The sequence below is a fragment of the Lepidochelys kempii genome, chromosome 9 (assembly GCF_965140285.1).
Source record: "Lepidochelys kempii isolate rLepKem1 chromosome 9, rLepKem1.hap1, whole genome shotgun sequence".
Classification (NCBI taxonomy): Eukaryota; Metazoa; Chordata; order Testudines; family Cheloniidae; genus Lepidochelys; species Lepidochelys kempii.
Window position 1 is genome coordinate 99,761,065 of NC_136388.1, and position 20,619 is coordinate 99,781,683.

Sequence of the window (20,619 nt, forward strand, 5' to 3'; positions counted from 1 at the left end):
TTTTTTTTCATGCATCTGATTCCTGGGACTTGTGAAAAACTTTTTATTTTATTCTCCGTGAAGAGTTTTAATTCAAAGGACTAAGAGAATGACACATGCTGCATTTAGCAGTTCACGTCCAGCTCAAATGCAGCGGCAACTCGCCTTTCTTGAATAAGGTTTGTCTCTGGATCATGCTGCTGGCTTAGGTGAAAAAGAAACATTTCCAAGTTTTCAAAAATAGCCCAATGACACTTTTTAAAAACTCTCTGAAATAAAATATTTCTTCTGTTTAATACCTGTCGTATGTCAGCTACGTGATGAGCTGGGGTGGAATTAAGGTTTTACGGCTCTTTTTTGGGCTGGCCAGAATAACCTGTGTCGTGCACTGCGCCAGCATGTGGTGGAATATAATCATTAGAAAAGCTTGATACACTTTAAGACGGTGACACGTGAGCCTTTGCATGTGCCCATTTGTAGGTGCCCATCTTAAAGGGGCCTGACTTTCAAAGAGTGGGTGCTCCGTGTGAAAATCAGACTCTGTGTGTGTAATATCTTTCACTGGCCCAGCTGTGTGTACTCATGCACTCTAGAGGCAACTCTTTATACCAGTGAAACTCTCCTGACTTCAGTGGAGTCTCGCCAGCATGAGCTCTGATTCAGGCCCATGGCCGAAGCAGGACTTGGACTTCGGTTCTCTGCTGTGCATGTTACATACGGACAGCACCTGACAAGGGGAAGGAGACAGCAGAGGCGTGTGGGGGCAGTGTAAGGCATGCAGAAGAATATAATAATTACGAGACGTCTGTATATAGGAAGTGTATGTTTGTTTTATTGTATTTGTTATTTTAATTTAATTATTATTTGTCTCATCCCAAAATTGTGCTGGCTACTTTGCAGGCAAGACATCTTAGCCCAGGGGCCCGTAAATAGCTTCAAAGATTCATGACTGGAGTTTCTTATTGACATCAGTGACATCAGTTAACCTCTTGCTCCGGACATTGCCCACTGCGCTGCTTCTAATGAGCTTTTTGTTTGCTAGCAAAAGTCGTCTGGCAAGGGGTTGTTCAACCTGAGCTGCAGCCACCTGCACCTTGTGGAGAAGGAATACTTTGGACTGGAATTCCAAAGCCAGGCTGGAAACAATGTAAGTAACATTCTTTGATAAGGCCAAGTTCCCGCTGAACGAAACACAGCAATAGCCAAGGGCAGCATTCAGCAGTCCCAACCTTCCATTGTTAGATCGCTTTTACCTTTCAAAAATATGTTCCGACAGACATGAATGTTGCAAAGCAAAGGATTTAAAGGTGGGAAATGCCCGAAGCAAGGCTGCCATGCAGCGGGACTGCTGCCACCGTGTGCATAGGCAGCGTGATACAGTCTTTAGTGACACGATAACACACATCACATTGCTGGTCCTGCTTCCTTTTCCTGACGTCTGCCCCTGACCCCAGCGCCTTCCCATCCGCCCACCTGCTCTGCGCCTCTCTGTCCCCACAACCTGCCCTTCCCCTCCCCGCTCTGCTCCTCTCCTGCCCCTCTTCTACCCGCCCTGCCTATCTCTTGTTTGACAGCCACATAGAGTTGCCAGGCGTCCGGTTTTTGACCAGAAGACCAAGTCGAAGAGGGACCCTGGCGGCTCTGGTCAGCACTGCCGACCGGGCCATTAAAAGTCCGATCGGTGGTGCTGCGGGGCTAAGGCAGGCTAGTCCCTACCTGTCCTGGCACCACGATGCGCCCTGGAAGCGGCCAGCAGGTCCAGCGCCTAGGCAGGGGGGCCATGGGGCTCTGCACGCTGTCACCACGCCCAGCACAGGCTCCGCAATCTATTGGCTGGGAACCGTGGCCAATGGGAGCTGGGGGGGGGGCATGCCTATGGGCAAAAGCAGGGCATGGAGCCTCCTGGCCCCTCCGCCTAGGAGCTGGACCTGCTGGCCGCTTCCGGGACACAGCGCAGAGCCAGGACAGGTAGGGAGCCTGCCTTCGACCTGCTGCGCCACTGAGTGGGAGCCACCGAAGGGAAGCCTGCACCCCAACCCTGTGCCCCAGCCGTGAGCCCCACCCCATCCCCGGGCCCACCCTAGAGCATGCATCCCCAGCCGGAGCCCTCACCGCCCCCTGCACCCCAACCCCTGGCATCAACCTGTGGCCCCCTCCAAATCCCTCAGCCCCACTCCACAGCCTGGAGCCACCTCCTGCACCCCAAACCCCTCATCCCTGGCCCCAGCCCAGAGCCTGTACCCTCTCCCAGACCCCAACCCCCTGCCTCAACCCAGAACCCCCTCCCACATTCCGAATCCCTTGGCCTCACTCCCCAGCCTGGAGCCCTGAACCCCTCATCCCCAAGCTCGCACCCCCAGTTGGAACCCTCACCCCCTCCCGCACCCCAACTCCCTGCCCCAGCTCGGTGAAAGTGAGTGAGGGTGGGGGAGAGCAAGCCACCGAGGGAGGGGGAATATAGTGAGCAGGGGGTGGGGCCTCAGGGAAGGGGTGGGGCTAGGATGTTCAGTTTTGTGTGATTAGAAAGTTGGCAACCCTACAACAGCACCTGGAGGCCCAGGCCAGAGTGGAGCTGGCTGGACGGGGCTCTGAACAGGCACAGTGAGAGATCGTTACTGCACCCAATTGCCCAGGCCCAGATCCTCAAAAGGACGTAAGGCGCTGCACCCCCACTGGTTTCGGTAGGCGCGAGGCACCTGTGAAGACCCGGGCCTTCCAGCCTGACCACTGACACCACAAAAGGGGGAGCGGGGAGTCGGGACACAGGGAGGGGAGGTGACTTGCCAGGGGGCACACAGCAGATCAGTGCACGCAGAGCCAGGAATGGAGACTGGGTCTCCTTGTTCCCCGTCCACTAGACCACACGGCCTCTCTGTGAAGAGGGCGGAATAGGGATGTTCAGATGTAACTGAGAAGAGTGGAAACTTCTGCCTATCACAGGGACGATAAGTGGTGGGGGGGTCACACCAGCTTGAGAGCTGCCCCTTGTTGGCATGCTGCAGCGGCCCTGTGGCGTGACAATGTGAAGGGGCAGGTGCCGCAATGCAGCGCTCCATTGTGGGCAGGGTGGAGGGCTGCTGCGGGACAGCACCGCATGCTGACCCTCACAGACCTTCCGGGCTCTGTCTCGGGCCCAAAGGCGGAAGCGGCTGCAGTGGGGAGCGCGTGGCTCATGGACGGCACTTTAGCCACCCTGGTTTCTTAGAATAACTTTATAGTAACCTTCAGAAAGCTCTGCCGGGCAGAGTGGATGCTGGGGGCACAGGCTGTGCCATGACCCTTACAGGCATAGGGGCTTCCCAGAGTGCTTTCTGGCCCACTCATTTATCAGCGGACCTGTTCAGAGCCTACACGTGTTTTTTAAAAGGGATTTTAGTCTCGATCAGGATTCTTAACCCCCCCCCCCATTTCTTCTTGTTGCACAATGAGATTCCTGCAGAACAGGCACACCCCCACCCCCACCCCGGGCATTGCACAAAAGCAGAAGTAAAAGTGGAAACTATCAAAATTCTTGAGTGTCCTGGTCCTAATTCTTCCCCTAAGGATAAGAGCGATGATCTCAAGTTGCAGGGGGGGAGGTCTAGGTTGGATATTAGGAAACACTGTTTCACTAGAAGGGTGGTGAAACACTGGAATGAGTTACCTGGGGAGGTGGTGGAATCTCCTTCCTTAGAGGTTTTTAAGGCCCGGCTTGACAAAGCCCTGGCTGGGATGATTTAGTTGGGGTTGGTCCTGCTTTGAGCAGGGGGTTGGACTAGATGCCCTCCTGAGGTCCCTTCCAACCCTGATATTCTATGATTCTAAGTTCCATTGACTTCAGTGTGCTCGAGTGACTTCCTCCTGTCTTGCAGTGGGAGAACACGGCCCCATCTGGGTTTATTATTCTTCCCTCCCCCATTACTGGCAGGTCACTCTTTAGTTTTTTCTTAGCATCAGCAGGCCTGTATCTTTTCTACTTTCTCTCCTGACAGAAAGAGTTGTGTTGTTTTTATTAATACAAACCCAGCACTTCATGCTGTGTCTTCACCAACTTCTCCATTGCTGTTATTGCAGGTTTGGCTGGAGCTTCTAAAACCCATAACAAAGCAGACGAAAAGTAAGTGTCTAAGGAATAACCGTGGACTAGCCGCTGCAGACAAATGTCAGCTAATACCAGAAGTCTCACCAGCACATTCGTGAGCTGGCTGAGGCTTGGGGACATGGGCTTTCAGGTTCTGGCATTTGCTTGGGTTCACCTTGTGCTGCGGAGTTGGGTGAGGCTGTTGGCCAAGCTTCAGGTTCCATTCTACATCCTGATCACGGTCTGTCAGCAGAGCAAGGGTAATGCTGTCCTGTCTGTAACAAAAGTCAGGCTGCGAGATCCTGGCAGCTCACGTGCCTGCTCAGTGTTGGGCCAAAAGCTACTCTTCTGTCTGGAGTGTAGCTACATGTGCATAGAGCCATGATACTCAGACCTCAGTGATTCAGAAGCCAAATGAGTGAGTGACATTACCCCAAGGAGCCCCGGTAATGCGAATTCATTGTTTCATTTACTATAGTACTCTTCATATATAAACAGCATGGCGGGGAAATACGCAGTGTACATATAGATTATTCTCACAGCAAACAAGTTGATAAGTTTGTGCAAGTTGATAACTTAATTGGTTAATAACACAGTAAAAGCCTCCTGACTGGTTAATAACAGGCTGGTTAATAAGGAAATCACCCCGTGTTTTAGGACCATGTGCTGTAAAGAGCCGCAGTAAAGCCCCAGTTGGGGCTCACAGTATAGCTCTAAGCTGGTCTCTGCAACCCTTACACAAGCAAAGGGGCTATAACTGGTGACATTCACTCCGCTGCACAGGCTAGCCCGGGTGGAGGCCAGTGTGTAATTTGTGCCAGGGCTGAGCCCCGGCCCCTCTGGGCCTGCTGCATCAGTTATGAATGTAAACAAATTGCTTGAGCCTGGCACCTCTGTCGTTACAATTAAGCACTGGCCTGTGCATGGTGTTGGCGGCAGCTAGGCCTGGTGCTGGGCTTCTGCAGGGAGAAGCATCCCATCCCAGCTGGGATTAGCCCGAGGTGACCTGCAGACTGCCAGCCACAGAACCAATCATCTAAACCATTTCCCCATCAGCTTAGATTACGATTTTCAAAAATGAATTTGCAAGCAAGATCAAGCTCAGGTATCTGCTGCACTGAGCCCCGTGTGAAATCGTGGTTCCTGTTTGCAGGAGGTGAGGCTGCAGAACAAAGCATCGGGGCTGGATTGCAGCATTGCCCTCCATGCATTTCAACGTGAGTGAAAGGCCTGGCACAAGCACCTGCTTCGTGGCTGTGATGTGTCGGCTCTGGGCTGGCCTGGGTGATTTGCCACAGCTCAGAAGCAGGTGTGCCGCATTCTCTTAGGCTGGCCTGACCTGCAGGCTAGAAAATGCAGCAGCCCCTTTGCAGGTTTTGCATACGCATGTTCTGTTGCGTGCTGTCCTGCATGCCGGTCAGAATGGACTGAAACACAGCTGTCCCCAAGGTGGTGGTGCCCCCACCCCCTCCCTGACCCTTCCCTCCTCAGCGCTGCCATTTCAGAGGCTGCTGCCATATCACTGCCTGTGAATTTCTCAGCTTTTCCCTGCTTCAAGGTGACTCCTGTCTTCTATTCAAATGTCACCCCCTGGGCTCTGAGAGGAACAGGTGATTCTACCCTTAGTCCAGTTGCAGGGAAGCCAATACTTTTGTATGTAGCTCCCGGAGTCCCCTCGACCCACACAGTGCAAGGCAGGGGCAAGGCTGCAGACCCAGCCGTCGGCTTTCTGGCTCCACATGGAAGGCTCTGTACACACTACAGCTGAGGTTGGTCTAAATTACGTGGCTTGGGGGGGTGACTATATCACCCCCCTGAGCAACGTGAGTTACACCCACCTAAGCGCTGGTGTGGACGGCGCTGTGTCTCCGGGAGAGCGTCTCCGGCTGCCGTAGCTACCGCCGCCTCGGGCGCTGGCGTCATGAAGTCGACGGGAGAACTCTCTCCTCTCCGATCGGCCTAGAGCATCTGCCCTCGCCGTGCCGCCGTCAGCTCCGTGGTGTAGCCACCGCCTTAGTCTCGACAGCTGTGTGTCCATTATTCCACAGAAAGGCAGCTGGGGCCCCGGAATCAACTCCACTGCAGTCTGGCCATTTACCGGTGCCCTTTCGTAGGCCACCTCGTTCCGTTTGGGTTTCCCTTCTAGCCCACCTGTGGCCGAGACACAAAGTGCTTTAAAACTCTGTCAAGCCCACAAGTCTGCCCTTCTTTAAACCCACCCAGATGCCTGCAGGATTTATCTGGGTGGAACTGTGGGCAGACGTGGGTGCTGGGAATATGGTTCCCCATAGGATTTTCTCAATGACATGCCTGCCAACAGCCCCTCCCTGCCCAAAACAACCCTGCAATTACACTGATCTGAGTTGACCCTACAGTTCCGATAGCAGAATTTGCCCCTCAGTGCACAAACTAGCCTTTGGAAGGATTGTTTCTTCCTTACACCTCCTCTGGGCCCTGCAGAATGAGCTGGTTACATTTTCTGTTTGTATGGGATTTCATTGCACACCCGTAACTTCAGTATTGTCTCGATGGGAAGGGCTGATTCAGAATAGATGGCAGACCAGAGCCCCACTGTGATAGGCACATTAAGAAATGCTAAACACGATTGTTTGAACGTCGGGCACTGCGGTCCTCTTGAATTCAGTGGGCAAAGGAGCGGCACGATGGGCCCAATCCTGTGAGGTGATTGGAATCCAATGGGAATTGCACTTGCTCTGCGGGGGCTCAATCCAGCCAGGCACTGAGCGCCCTGTCCCCAGTCCAGGGCAGCGCTCAAGCATGTGTTTAATTTGAATCGTCGGGGTTACCCTGTTTACGGGAGTGGGGCTGTTCTTCCACTGAGTTCAATAGCACTGCTCATGTGGCTCAAGTTGAGCCTCTGCTTAAGTACGTGGCTGGATTGAAGCCCCGGCTCAGCACCCTGCAGGATCACGTCCCCGACCCGTCAGGGCCGAATTTGTAAGGAATCAAAGTGATTTACTCCCCGGTGTGCGTGGGTGCAGGGTGTGTGAAGAGATTTGTAAATGTTCTCAACAGACATTTGAAATAAAACTTATGAAGATGTTGTGTTTTAAGATCCTAAGGAGGTTCTTTTCAAATTTATGGTGAAATTTTTCCCAGTGGACCCTGGACATCTGAGAGAAGAGTTGACAAGGTAGGGCACCATTTCTTTTCATGGTCTACATTTTTATTCGCTACTAGAGGCTTTGTAACGCAGTCTTCGTTGTCTAAATCATTCAGTGTCCATAGCCAAAACAAGCCCCCTAGCAATAGTCATGTTGACTGTCGGTGCAAATTTATATGTTGCAAATATTTCTTTCTCTGACCCTCTGTTTAGAAACACAAACAATTCTGCCTAATCCATCATCTTTATTTGTCCATTAGCCATAGCCATATACTGCAGATTTTTATTTGCTAAGCATTGATTGGGGTTCCCCGTGATCTATAAATCTGCTGCAGAATCCTACCTTTTAGTGCAAAATTGTGCTCTAGAACATAAGTTTTTATTTAAAAAACAATTATGTTTTGGAGAAAACATTACAGACATTAACTAAATATAAAACCAACGCAGCAGCTTCATGCAGATTCTTTAGCCAACCTAAGACAATAGCTCTGAGAGGTGTGACCTGCCCCATAGTTCGAAGTGTTGTATTCACTCTGAAACCTACAGATTGCCATTCAAATGCCAGTGTTATTTCTCTGATAAACACCCAAGTGACACACCTCATTTTACAATCCCAAACTGCTTCCCACACACTGGGTGTCGAAAGCTTCAATTGTTCCTGACCTTGCTGCTAAAACCACCAGTGTCTACAATGCTTCTTTACAATGTGTAAAATGATCTGAGTTTAAAATCAAAATCACACCAGGATACTGGTTGATTGTCTTGGTCTACGATGGACCTTGATACGTTTATGAATGGGGTTACATGTTAGGGTTTTCTGCAATAGAAGGGGACTGGACTCTTGGGTGGTCAGTTGTCCGGTTTTCAACCAGAAAGTCCAGTTTCAGATCTACTGGCCAGGCGCCCAATGTCTAGTTACTGTGGGCGGGGGAGGTGCCAGGTCATCACCCGCGCCAGCCCCTACTCAGCCAGGGCTGCTTCCTATCTGCATCGGACGGCTGCAGCTCCCAGTCCGCTCCGAAGGCGAGTCCCTACCGCCCCCTTTTCCATCATCCCCTTTAACTTCTTCTCTTCCCTCTGGGGAAACTATCAGCTCATGTCTTTACTTCTGGCACAGCCTGTGAGGCAAGTGACTCCCTCCGCAGGCCCTACCTGGGTTGGTTTCGCAGCCAGGCCAGCAACAGAGTTCTCTGATTTGAAGAAATCCCTGTCCACAGTGGTAATGAAAGAACTGTTGGGAGTAAAACGAGATCCACTTCAACTGAGACTTGAACAGTTTAGCCTTTATTCTGGGCATTTTAAGACAACGCCATGATCACCTTGCCATCACATATACATGCAAAACCCGATATGGCAAGAACAACAAGTGATATAGTTACCTTTCCTGGGGACAGGGTGACTTTTTCAAATCTCTGGTCTCTGCTGTGTTCTTCCCATGTGTCCTCTCCAGTCGCTTGGGGTCAGTCATTTAACTTTCTCCTTGGTTCTGTAACTTTGAACAGACTCAGTTTGCCCATCTGTGTACCTTTCTAGTATGACTTCCTCAGTAAAACATTCTCATGCATAAATCCCCTAAATTAATACCCTTTTGCTTAGCTGTCCACTTCTGTCCTTCTCCTCTTTGCTGTCAACCCCACTGGCTCCAGCCAGTGGTTTTTATCTTACAGCGGGTGTTTATTCTTCTGTCTGGTCTGTGTTTTGTGGGCTTGGGTTTTACTTATTAGCTTGCTTTGTTGGGAGGGCCCTGCTGTTTGCACAGACCAAGGATTTTACAGCTAAGACACACAAGCCAGTTTCATTGTTACGTAACCCTGAAGCTGTTCGGCTAAGTTCTGAACTCAGTAGAGAGACATACAAAGAGTGAAAATCCCTTTCTCTTTTCTTATCTCTAATAATCATTTCTTGAGCATTCTCAAGTCCGCTCTCTGCCAAACACACCCCATGACCCTGTTCTCTAGCAGAGCCCTGCTGGAAAGCGCTGCGTTCAGACATGGTGGTGAACCAGCATGGTTTGGAGTCCCGTGTGTACCAGCCCGTCCCATCTCCTTGATCCAGGAGCGAAAAGAGGGCCACCAGCCATGCACTTGCCCCTCTTCTGGGCCACTGAGCGCTCATGGGGTCTGAGCCAGAGCCCATCAGTCTCAGTGGAAACACTCCCATTGACGTCCCTGGGCTCTGGGTCAGGCAGACAAGAGGCAGGGGAAATGGGGACAGTTGGACCGGGGCCTCAAAAATGTCTGTGACTGACATGAAATGGGCCGGGGAGGGGCCCCAGTGAACATGATGTATCAGGATCCAAATGGTCTCTTGCCGGGCCCGCGTGTACTGTCTTCCATCTGAGTATTGCCCAGAGATTTATAAACATCCACACTGATCCCGGCACGGCCACTCCGAGCAGAGCTGGCAGGTGAAGGATCTTGGCTCCTTGCAGGGTTGGGCCTTTCACTGGTGCAAAGCCTAACTGATTCCTGGAGGGTCCCCTGTCTAGCAAAGTCCCTGCTGCAGGAGGTGGGCTGGCTGTGTTTCTTAATAACTTGTCTGAGCTGGGAGCGGGAACATTTGCTCTCTGTCAGGAAACTCTTCTCTCTTCCTTTGCAGGTATCTCTTTACCCTTCAAATCAAGAGGGACCTGGCAGTCGGGAGGCTCCCGGGCAGCGAGAACAGTGCCGCTTTGCTGGTGTCGCACCTCTTGCAGTGTAAGGACAGACGAGCATGCTCTAGATCCGCTCTTGTTCAGCCACAAGGGAAGCCCAGGGTGACATTCTCTGGCCTGTGTTATGCAGGAGGTCAGCCTAGGTGATCACCATTGGCCCTCTTAGCCTGAAAAACGGTGCATTGTTGTATTGTTCCAAAAGCCCGTTTCTAACTATTCACTTCCAAACCATGGCTTAGCTTACAAACCAACCCCCCTGCTCTGCTCTGGATGTCAGGGCAAAGCAGTGGATGTCTGACAAATGCTGTCTGTTTGCCCGATCCTTGCCCGTAGCTGAGTGCAGTAGCAGACCCTGACTGCAGTAGACTCACTATTATATCCCGTCATCTGGCTTTTGCAGCCAGAATTTTGAGTGAAATCAGCCTAGCATGCTTCAGCGTCGGCCTGGCCACAGGAGAGCAAGCCTAGCAGCAGCCTTGGGAGACTGCTTTCAGGAGAGAGGGGTGCAGCTCAGGGGTGAGCCAGCTTCTTCTGAAGTCCCTAGGAATCTTTCCCTGGCTGTGACGGGAGCAGGAGCAAGCCCAAAGGCGCCAGCTCAGTAGAGCACTGGAGCAAGGGGGCTTGAACACGTGCGTAAAGGGCTTGCGGAGGAGGGCGGAGTTGCTGAACTGGAGTGCAGTGAGGCGAGTTAATGTGTGTTTTCAAAGACGGTTCAATGCTGCCCAGCTGTGTTCCCTGAGCTTTTGAATCGGAAGCGTCTGTACATCTCAGAACAGCAGGGAGGGCGTTACCAGAGTGGAAACAGTCTTTGGCTAGCAAGATGGCCCAGGCTGTTCAGTGTCCCTGGGGCGACCAACTCTCAGAGTCTCCCACACCATGGTCCAGCCAGGGATGGCTTGTTCCCTTGGCCTTCAGCCCTCCCCAAGAGTCACTGCATGGAGCCTGCATGGCCTCCCACAGGTCAAAGGGCCACCACTCATGGTCCAAAATGGAAAGGTTGAGTGAAGGCATCTGGATCTCCACTTAGAGCCTGACCTTTTGACCCTTAGTCACGTGAGCAATCCTTACAGTCACAAGTGAGGTTGGAAGGATGAGGCCCTTAGTCCGGCTTAGCTAGGCCCCCATCCGCTGAGGGGCTGAGTGCCCCTGATAAGGTGCTGGGCCCCTTCCATGCCCATCAAAGCCCTTGAGGCAGGAAGAGCCCTGTTGTCAGAACAGTGTGTCACTGGTTCTTCAGGCCAGCTCCCGTTGAAGCTAACAGCAACTCTCATTGATGTCAGTGAGACAGGACCAGGTCCTCAGTGTGGGTACATCAGAAACATCACATTTAGGAAGAGCTGGTAGCTGGTGTTCTCTGTCTTGGCTGTTTCCATCCCGCACGCACCATGTCTATGTCCTGGCAGGGATCAGCGAAGTCACTGGTCTCTGAATACTTGCTCAGTTTGCCTGCTGTGGTCTCCTCAATGGACATTGCTAAATGCCGCTCTTCGTTTCTTTCCGTACAGCTGAGCTGGGGGACTTTCATGAAGAAACAGATAAGAAGCACCTGGAGAGCCACCAGTATTTACCCAACCAGGAATATTTAGATGATAAGATCATGCATTATCACCAGAAGCATGTGTGAGCATTTCATCCACACTTGTGCCCTACTCAGCTCCTAATATACCTGCTCCTTTCACAGCACAGATATTAAATACCTGTAGCAGAGACTGTTGAATACAGTATGTGGGGGTGCTGTCAGAGGACTTTAGAGGGGGCTCTTTATTCTAATGTCATTAGACTTATAACCCTCTTCCTTCCCTAGTGGGAAGACACCAGCTGAGTCGGACGTTCACCTGTTGGACATAGCCAGGAAGTTAGACATGTATGGGATTAGACCCCACCCTGCAAGCGATGGGGAAGGGACGCAGATCAATCTGGCTGTTACGCACATGGGAGTGCTGGTTTTACGGGTAACGTTTCCCTTTTAAATTCCTACTGTACAATGCAATGGGACCCTTCTGGAAGAGCTTTTCCTTCCATTCTCATCAAAGGTCTTTTAGCTGTACCAGAGCCTATGTGCCGTCCTCCTGCATCAAGAAATCACTTTAGGGATGGGACAGGCTCTGTAGCTAGGAGCTGTAGTGAGTAGATAAGGGAAGTAAACATTTTTTGTCGTAGGCCCCTGTCTGAAATCCAAGGACTTCCCTATCTTCACCACTAACCAGCCTGCTAAGCGCTGGGGGGAGATGGTTTTCCTGTCCTAGGACCCAGAGTTGAAAATTATTTCCTATCCTGAAAAGTAAAAAATCTCAAAAATAGTCACAAACAAACCAAAATCGATTTTTTTTTAGTTTCCGGTCAATTGAAACGTTTTGTTTCAATTTTAATCTTTTTTTAATTTAACCCTTTTCAGCCAAATTAGCTTAAATTTCTAGACAAAAAGTTGTTATGAACCAAAAAATCTGGAATTTTTCATTTTGAAAATGTCAAAACAAAGCATTCTGAAACTTTTCCCTCCACATTTGTTCAAGCTGGGCAAGTCTCTGAGCTCTAGCCAGTGCTAACGAGTGACAAATCACACCCTACATCTCCATACACGGCTTCCCACTGATGTGGGAGGTGCCCTCTTGGAGAATTAGTGTTGTTTGCCCCTTGTAAACTAACGTGTTTGAGAAGTAAGACGTTCACGTTCTATGGCAACGCCGCACGTTTCCCATATAATCTTCAAGCGAAAATAGCCATCTCATGGCGATGCAATTCCCGAGTGCTATAATCAAGACGTCTGCGCAGCGTAGATACATACCTCTGTGTTTCCTGCATACAGTAGGCTAATTCCAACCTGCGAAGCCACTTGGGCTGGAAGAAAATGATAACGAGTGGCCCATTGTTAATAGCTGGCCGCATGTGGAGCACATGCTAAGGCGAGTGATGCGATGCCTGGCTGTTTATTCCGCGAGGTAGACGCACGCACACGTGACATAACAGGAGCATAACTGCCTCCTCTAACACTCACTATTTTTCAATGTGAGAACACGGCGCTTGGTGTCATAAACGTGGCAATAACCCAGTCGGATTGAGGAGTTCCCTTTAAAGCTTGCTGCCCAGAGAGAACGCATGCTAGAGCAGTAAAGGTAAATTAGGGTTAGGTTAATGTGGGAATAATGTACATAACACCTGCACTTTGCCCAGCGGACAGAGGATAAAGCACCCCCGCCTCATACAGGGCCTGATCCTGCATCACTGAAATCGACCGGGGGCGGGAGTGTCTAAGCCAGAGCCCATTGAAATTAGTGCTAGTCTTTCCACTGATGCCAGGGGGCTTTGGACAGGCCCTTGGAGATTTGCAATTAACGTCAATTAACACAGGATCAGGCCCTGTAGTCTTATCCTTCCCGGTTGGGTCCAAATCCGCTTGTCTGATGCCATCCCCTTGGAGTCAGGGTAAACCGATGCTGGTAAATTTGTGGGATTGTAAAGTGAGCAGGATTTGAGGCCAAATCCTTGGAGCATCACCTACACCCATTGGAGTCAATAGAAGCTGAGCGCATTTCGCCAGATCAAGGCCCTGGCTTGTAAAGATTGACCATGACCAATCATGCTCCAATGCGTTGTCATTGCAGGGGAACACAAAGATCAACACATTCAACTGGGCCAAAATTCGGAAACTGAGTTTTAAGAGGAAACATTTTCTAATCAAACTACATGCAAATATCTCTGTAAGTACCACGTTACCGCCAGCTGCCAGGGTTGAAGATTACGTGTTTGTATCAAGCTAGGAATAGTTAGAAGGACTTTGCCAAGGTTGGAGGGCCCCCAAAGCAGGGCAGTGAAAGCCTCTTAACAGTGTGTGTGTCGGGGAGTGTCACTGGCATCCGAACCATGGCCCTGCCCCCATGCCACCCCATCTCCCCGAGGCCCCGCCTCCACGCCGCCCCTTCTCCCTTTTAAAAGTGGTGGGGCCATGGCCCCCCATCCCTCCCTGTTCCAGCGCCCCGCCCCAAAGTTCACTTACTTCCAATAAAATCTGTTCCCTTGGGCTGTGTCAGTGTTGGTGTGTGGTCTCTCGCTTCACCTCTGCACCGCTCTCTTATTTGTCCTGAGACATTTCTTCTCATGCTGGTGAAATGGGTGAGAACCCCCAGGGGCACAGCGTGGTGAGGCCTCCACAATGTGAAGATGGATAACATCCTTGGGGTCCCAGTGTATTTCCAGCCGACAGCCTGGTTATACGTTCAGCTGCCCCAGGCACTGCTAGGGGGAAGATAGGTTCATGTGTAACACAGACTAGCGGCCCATATACATCAGAACAGGGGCCCTCACCCGGTCCCCAATGAGACCCACACTCAGTTTCAGCTCTAAGTCCATTGAGGGGCCTGGGTCACAGGGCTCACAGACCAGGCCTGCATCACTCGCTGCACAAAGGTGCATGTCTCCTTGTGTGAAAAAGTGCTCGTGTTTTCACAGCTGTTGGACACTGACTTTGCAGCACGGCGGGGAGTGGGGGTGGATTAACCCTTTGGGTTGTGTTTCGAATGTCCGGTTCTCATCCAGGCTTTGTGCAAGGACACCTTAGAGTTTACCATGGCAAGCAGAGACGCGTGCAAAACGTTTTGGAAGACATGTGTGGAGTACCACGCTTTTTTTAGACTCTCCGAAGAACCAAAATCCAAGCCCAAAGCCCTCCTGTGCAGCAAAGGTTCAAGTTTCCGCTATAGGTAAATCGCTCACACTAGCTCCGTTAATACCATAAGTCTCTTTGGTAGTGTTAGCTGTGTGGGGCAAAGAAACCTGGCGCTTGCATGTGCCTTTAGGCACAGCCTGATGAGCAAGTAGCCCTGGGAGGGCGGCAGTGGGACAAAGGCTGTGTCTACACAGGGATTAAAACCCCCGTGGCTGGCCCGGGTCAGCTAACATGGCATGTAGGGCTTGGGCTCTGGGGCAGAACAATTGCTTTGTAGCTACTCAGTCTGAAGCTCAAGTGAAGGGTCCCCGAGCTCTGGCTCCAGCCTGAGCCAAACGTCTACACAGTGATTTGTAGCCCCGGAGTCAGAGTCAGCTGGACTGAGCCATGCCCCAGGGCTTTTATCCCCGAGAGTCTCCTCTGAGTTGCAGTTCTTGTCTGGCTTCCTCTTTGCCTGGGCGAGGCAGCCTAGGCCCATTACCCCTCTACCCACACCCTTTGCATCTCACCCAGCCCACCTCTTGTGGAAGCAGCAGGGCCGGGCCAGGCCTGCCTGCCTGCACCCCTAGCTCCTTTGTCCAGGCCTGTAGTGCAAGGCGTGAGCCAGCCCTTGCTGCTGTGTTGGCTACAGCAGAGGTTCCAGTCCCGCTGTACGGGCAGCACTGTTAGAACTGGTCTTTCACGAGCGTTTTTCTGTCCTTGCCAGTGGCAGAACCCAGCGGCAGCTGCTGGAGCATGGGCGCAAGGGGAAGGGGAAGAGCACGCCGTTTGAGAGGTATCTGAGGGGGCGGAGGCGGCTTTGTAGCATTTCACGGGTTATTTGCAAGGGGAAACTGACGCGTGCGTCTTGGATTTGCAGGAAACACTACCCGGCTCAGTACCACGAAAGGCAGTGCCGCTCGTCCCCAGACCTCCTCACAGACGTGTCCAAACAGGTACTGGTCTCTCCTCAGAGAAATACAGTGTCTGTCGCTGATGGAGAAAGCCACCGGCCGCCATGCCGGGTTAATCATTCCACCGCAGCCTTTGCTGTACTGGAGGGAAAGCAGTTGCGCGGGACCCCAGGCTGGGCCATTCCCCGGGTATTTTGGGAGCATGGCACAGCAGCGAACAGGGGAGCGCATGTCGATGGGAATGGCGAAGGAGTGAACCCCAGGGTGGGGCCAGCACTTGTGTACAACACTGTACAGTGTGTGTGGGAAGCGCTGGGTATGTTATCTCCCCCTTGCACAGTGGATCGTGCTGCGTTGTAATGGGGCATGTGTGTGTGTGTGTGTGTGTGTGTGTAGGACACACTCGGGAGACTTGGTTCCCTCCGTGCTGGGACCCACATTCCTCTCTGTTTCCCACCCGACCAGGGGATAACAGCACGTGTTCATCCCCCCACCCCACCCCAGCTAAGGGCTCCCCTAGTGGCCCAGAGGGGCTAGAACAGAGGTGGCTCCTGGCGGCAGGGGAAGGGAAGTGGTACCACCAAGGTAGCCTAGCCGGTGGGACTTTGCCTCATGGCCACACCCTGCAAAGTTCTGACGGTAACCGCATGGCTCAGGCTGGGCTTTCCCTGCGCCCTGCCCAGCCCCATGCTGAGAGCAGAATCTGGCCGCGTTCCCACCCTTGCAAGGTGGGTGCGTGTGTGTGAAAGCTGCACCCACTGCTGACAAGTGCCCTCGGGGCACCTCAAGTCGGGGGGTGTGGAAAATAAAACACCTGGCCTTCGCTGTTTGTAACCTGGCCTTGGCTCACCTCTGAATCCTCCCCGGAGAGCTAGGGGGGGTGAGGCAGACACAGCTTCTGGTTCACTGCCTGGCTTTCAGCTGTTGGTTGGTTTGGGTGCTGGTGGGAAGGGGGCACAGGGCTGTGTTCGACCCCAGGGGCTATGGAGCAGCATTTATTAATTTGGTTGCTCTTGGGGCTGTAATGATTAGAAAGCAATAAAACCAAATAGAAGACAAGAGAGAGAGAAAGACACCCTCCCCACCCCCCGTTTCCAGTCCTGTCCCCCTACCCTAACGGGCCCTGCTGTCTCCCTAGGTTGAAGACCTGCGCCTGGCATATGGCAGCAGAGCCTGTTACTGGAACGCAAACGGGGTCCACGCGTCAGATCCCATGCTGGACAGCAGGAGGCGGAATTCCTCCGTGGAGGTGACGTTCGCGGCGGAGCTGGAGCGCTCCAAGCCCGAGGCTGACCCCAGGCTCCTGCCCCATTCCAAAAGCAGCTCGGCCTTCCCGTTGGCCTACGCCGAGCTGGAGCCGGAGTGGGAGCCGGCCGACGGCTTCGGGCAGCGCAGCCCGCTGACCTCCTTCCAGCCCAGCCACAAGCTCGCTGGAAACAGTAAAAGCACCTCGGTTGGCAACATGAGGGAGGTCGCCTCCAGGCAGCTGAGCTACACAGATGTACCGTACGTCCCCTCCACCAGCCAGCCGCTGGAGACGACGTCTCCACAAGTGTTCTTTTACGTGGACAGGCCTCCCCCGGTACCACGCCACACGCCAGCTGCTGCTGAGGAAGCAGGGAGAGGGCTGAGTGGCCCTGGCCCCGTGTCAATGAAACCTTCCAAGAGATGTCCGGCCCCGGCCCAGAGGAAGGGTCTGCAGCCCGAGGCCCTGCCCAGGGCTTGCTGTGTTGGCAGGCACCTGGAAGAGGAGAGCAGAACCCTGGCTGGGGCTTTTGACTACAGCATTCAAGAGCAACTGCCCAAAAGATCTTGGAGCCAGTCCGATATGAAGACCATCCATTTCCCATATGGGTCGGAGTTCAGGCCGCTGGGCCCTTGCCCTGCTCTGAGCAGTAGAAAAGTAAGTATCTTACGGTCCCTGCTCGCCCAACAAGGGCTTTCCAACCCCGCCGCAGCGCCACGCCAGGCCGAACGCGGTGTGGGCAGCGGGACCGAGTCCAGTGACTCCGACTCGGATCTCCTGAACGTGGATTACTACTCTCTGTATGGCCGGGTAGAAAAGTCACCCCTGGCCCGGGTGCGTCTGTCCTCGGGCAGCCTCCAGCTGGAGGAGGAGGATGAAGAGGTGTCCTTCGCGACAAGCAGTGCAGAAGCAAGGACTTCAATGGGCATGTCCAATTATTTCACGTAACCGTCTCCAATCGGCTTGAGAGCGCAGAGATTTCCAAAGCCAGCTGGAAGGAACAGGAAGGTCATTTTTGTGTGATGCTGCTCCCTCCTTGCTAAGCATTGTGACGGGTTAGTGTTGTGTGAGTACAATTAGCTGTAGAGACTGTGTTAATGGATGACAGGGGAGCTCTAGGACATAAAGATCTAGGCAACAGGCAAGAAAAAAGTAGCCAACAGTGGGCACCCCAGCAAAATCTTCTACATCGAGGTTCTCAATGAACGGGGGGTCAGCTAGTCACGTCCACTGGGCTCACCCCAAATTGCTAAATGGCAGGCAAGCACCAGTCAGCTCATGGCCACTTGGGAACAAGGGTCCTGATGCATGAAAGGTGGAGAACCACTGTCCAACAGCAGGGCCACAGAAGTGTCACGTCAATTCTCCTCCGCGAGGGGAATAGAAACACCATTAAACGAAAGCTGCTAAAATGTCTGTTTCTAATGGAGAGCGCACGAGACCCTCAGTTGGGCTGATGGCCGTTGGGAGCCTGTTTGGGAAGACTCGTGAGTGTGTTAGCAGAATGTTTGTTATGGCAGCTCCATATGCCCCAGCTCCTGATCACAAAGGCGCCCACTCTGTGACACCAACCGCTTGTATTTTGATGCTGCCACATCACTAATGATGGCGAGGAGCACCTCTCTTCTAACCAAGGGCGGTGCAGCAGAGAGCCTCGCCCAAGCCACTAGACAGGTTGGCTTGAGTACGTCGGAGTTGCATCCCAGTGTGTTGGCCACTGGCTTTCAGATTTGTGTAGGGAGCGAACGCCACCTCTTCCCCAGCCACAGCAAAGATACTGCCGAGAAACATATTTTGCCGGTCAGTTTGTAAATCGTTTTTAGCGGCTGCCTTGCAGGCTCCCCCCCGCCTGCAGTGAGGTGGAACGGTACCTCCCATTACGACTGACAGTGAAAATGTGTCTTTGCCACTCACATCCATCTCTCTCCTTCCTTCTGCTAAGAGACCGCGCATGGCCACACAAGCAGTACCTGTGGGGGGCCCAAACCTGAGCTCCCAGAGACGCAGGCTTCTCGACCCCTAAATTCAAGTGAGCAGCCAAGAGACCTGGCTGGAATCACTGATGGGGAACGCGCAAATACTTCAGCCTGGCTGAATGGGCCCCTCCTTCCATCAGTAGTGAACGGACCAGCCAATGCACAAACAAGGCGCTCACTTGGAATAAGCTGTAACAGGAGAGTGCTATGCAGGTGGACAGGCTCCCAAAGGCATTCCCAGGTCATCTGTCTCACTGCAAAGTAAGACACTGTGGTTACTAGAGATGGCTAAAAAAGAAAGGAACATATTTTTGCAAAAAATGTTGCCCTTTTTTGGTGTTGAAAAATTTCAAATATTGATGTTTTCTGACCAGCTCTTGTATTTACCAACCACAGGAAAGTGGAAATATCTATTTTTAACCTTGTATTTTAGTTCTTAAAACATCTAATTTCCCCTCAAACGCTTTGTAAGGAAAAAAAGGTCCAAGCGACCCAACCCGAGCCCGACCCGGCTGCTGTGAGATTCTGGCGTGTTCTCTGTCCAGTCCTGTAGGCCACAGCTGTAAGGGAAGGCTGGAGCATGCCTGTGGGGGTGCTCTGGGGTCACACACTTGCCTGGCAGGGAGCCAACAAACCAGGCTGTCGGGCACCGTGCTAGAGTGGCTTTGTTGGCCACGCTCCTGGTGGGGAAAGACGCAAACATCAAGTGAACGGTCAAGACAACTGGGGTTAGCAGGATGCTGCCCACCCTGTATTTTTCAAGCTCTCGTCTTTGTTCTATCGTTTTAGCAGCTGGACAATAAAACAAACGAACCCCTCCCCCACTGCTTTAGGTGTGGTGTCTTTTTCCTTTTTCGGGCACAGCAGAAGCAGCTGTGGGCCAGTGGAGCCTACGTACCCGTCGAATGCCCAGGTGTTTAGCTTCCTCCTTGCTCCACCCAGGGTCACCCACCGGATGCACAGCAGGTGCGGGTTAAACCTGGAGATCGCAGGACACTCATCACAATCCTGCACCCCCTCCACAGAGCGGCCCTGCCTGGCCCCTGCCAGCTGCCATTTGCTGACCCCCTTCTGGACCATCCCTGGGTCGGCTGCCTCACTGCTTGAAGCAGCAAAACTCTTGGTTGGATTTCCAAAGGGACCCCCACCCCAAGGGACCTTGCCAGAGAAGGGCCCTGAGGTTGACTCCCTCACGCAGCGCCTCAGGTGCTGAGTATTTTGACTCCTGGGCAGAGGCGGATGAAGATTTATTTACACACAGAACTTTTGGGCCTCCACATCCCTGCCATGGGGCCCTGCCCCCTGCTCTTCCCCTTCCATGTCCCCTGACTGGCCAGAAGCTGGGCCATGGTAAGAGCTGCCCAGGGGGCCTGGTTGCTGTGGGGAGCCCTGGGCCCTCCACCTGCCCTGGGTGGTGCACCTTGGGGTGCAAGGATGTGGGCCAGGGGCTGCTCTCGGGGTCCCCGCTCCCAGGGCAGGTGGAAGGCCTGGGCTCCCTACAGCTGGCCGGGCTCCCTGGGTGGCTCTTATTGCAGCCTAGGGCAGTGGTCCCAAACAGTGGAGCTCATGGAGGGGACAGGGCGGGGCCTGGGTCAGCTCCCACAAGGGGATGGGCAAGGAGTGTCACCCACCCTACCCTGCTCCCAGCTGCACCTTTGGCCCCATTGCTCCTGGCAGGGGGTGGGGAGGGAGGAAGGGGTGCTGACTGGGTGTGTGTGTGCGGAGGGGGGGTGACTGAAAAAGTTTGGAGATCCCGGACTTGCAATTCCATATGGCCAGTTTTGGCCCCGGACAGCCCAACTTTTTTGGCAAACCCGGGCATTTGCCCCGTTAGCGTTTGCCATCTTGGGCACGTCTGTAGGGGCCTGGCTGAAAGGGCGGTGCGAGGGGCCTGTCTGTCTACACGGCAGTTAGACACCTAGGGCTGGCCAGTCAGGGGGTGCTAACTTTCTTATTGCAGAAAAAACGAACACGAGGGGGCCACTCCCTGCCCCTTCCCTGAGCAGCCCCCCCCAGCTCCTTCCA

The 20,619-nt window shown here is 52.9% G+C and overlaps 1 protein-coding gene across 1 annotated transcript; it reads left to right on the forward strand.

Moving 5' to 3' along the window:
* Window positions 1-1,046: 1,046 nt before the first annotated feature.
* Window positions 1,047-19,403, forward strand: FRMD7 (FERM domain containing 7). Its single transcript, XM_073358859.2, has 11 exons — window positions 1,047-1,126; window positions 4,033-4,075; window positions 7,115-7,193; window positions 9,762-9,859; window positions 11,322-11,436; window positions 11,621-11,768; window positions 13,419-13,514; window positions 14,350-14,513; window positions 15,186-15,254; window positions 15,339-15,414; window positions 16,511-19,403. The coding sequence occupies exons 3-11, from the start codon at window positions 7,141-7,143 to the stop codon at window positions 17,564-17,566; spliced, it is 1,875 nt and encodes a 624-aa protein (XP_073214960.2). The 5' UTR covers window positions 1,047-1,126; window positions 4,033-4,075; window positions 7,115-7,140; the 3' UTR covers window positions 17,567-19,403.
* The last annotated feature ends 1,216 nt before the right edge of the window (window positions 19,404-20,619 follow it).

Coding starts and splice junctions, on each gene's coding strand:
- FRMD7 (XM_073358859.2), top strand. CDS start 7,141: ATGGTGAAATTTTTCCCAGTGGACCCTGGACATCTGAGAGAAGAGTTG. Junction 13,515..14,349: donor AACTACATGCAAATATCTCT/GTAAGTACCACG, acceptor GTTCTCATCCAG/GCTTTGTGCAAGGACACCTT. Junction 15,415..16,510: donor TCACAGACGTGTCCAAACAG/GTACTGGTCTCT, acceptor CTGTCTCCCTAG/GTTGAAGACCTGCGCCTGGC.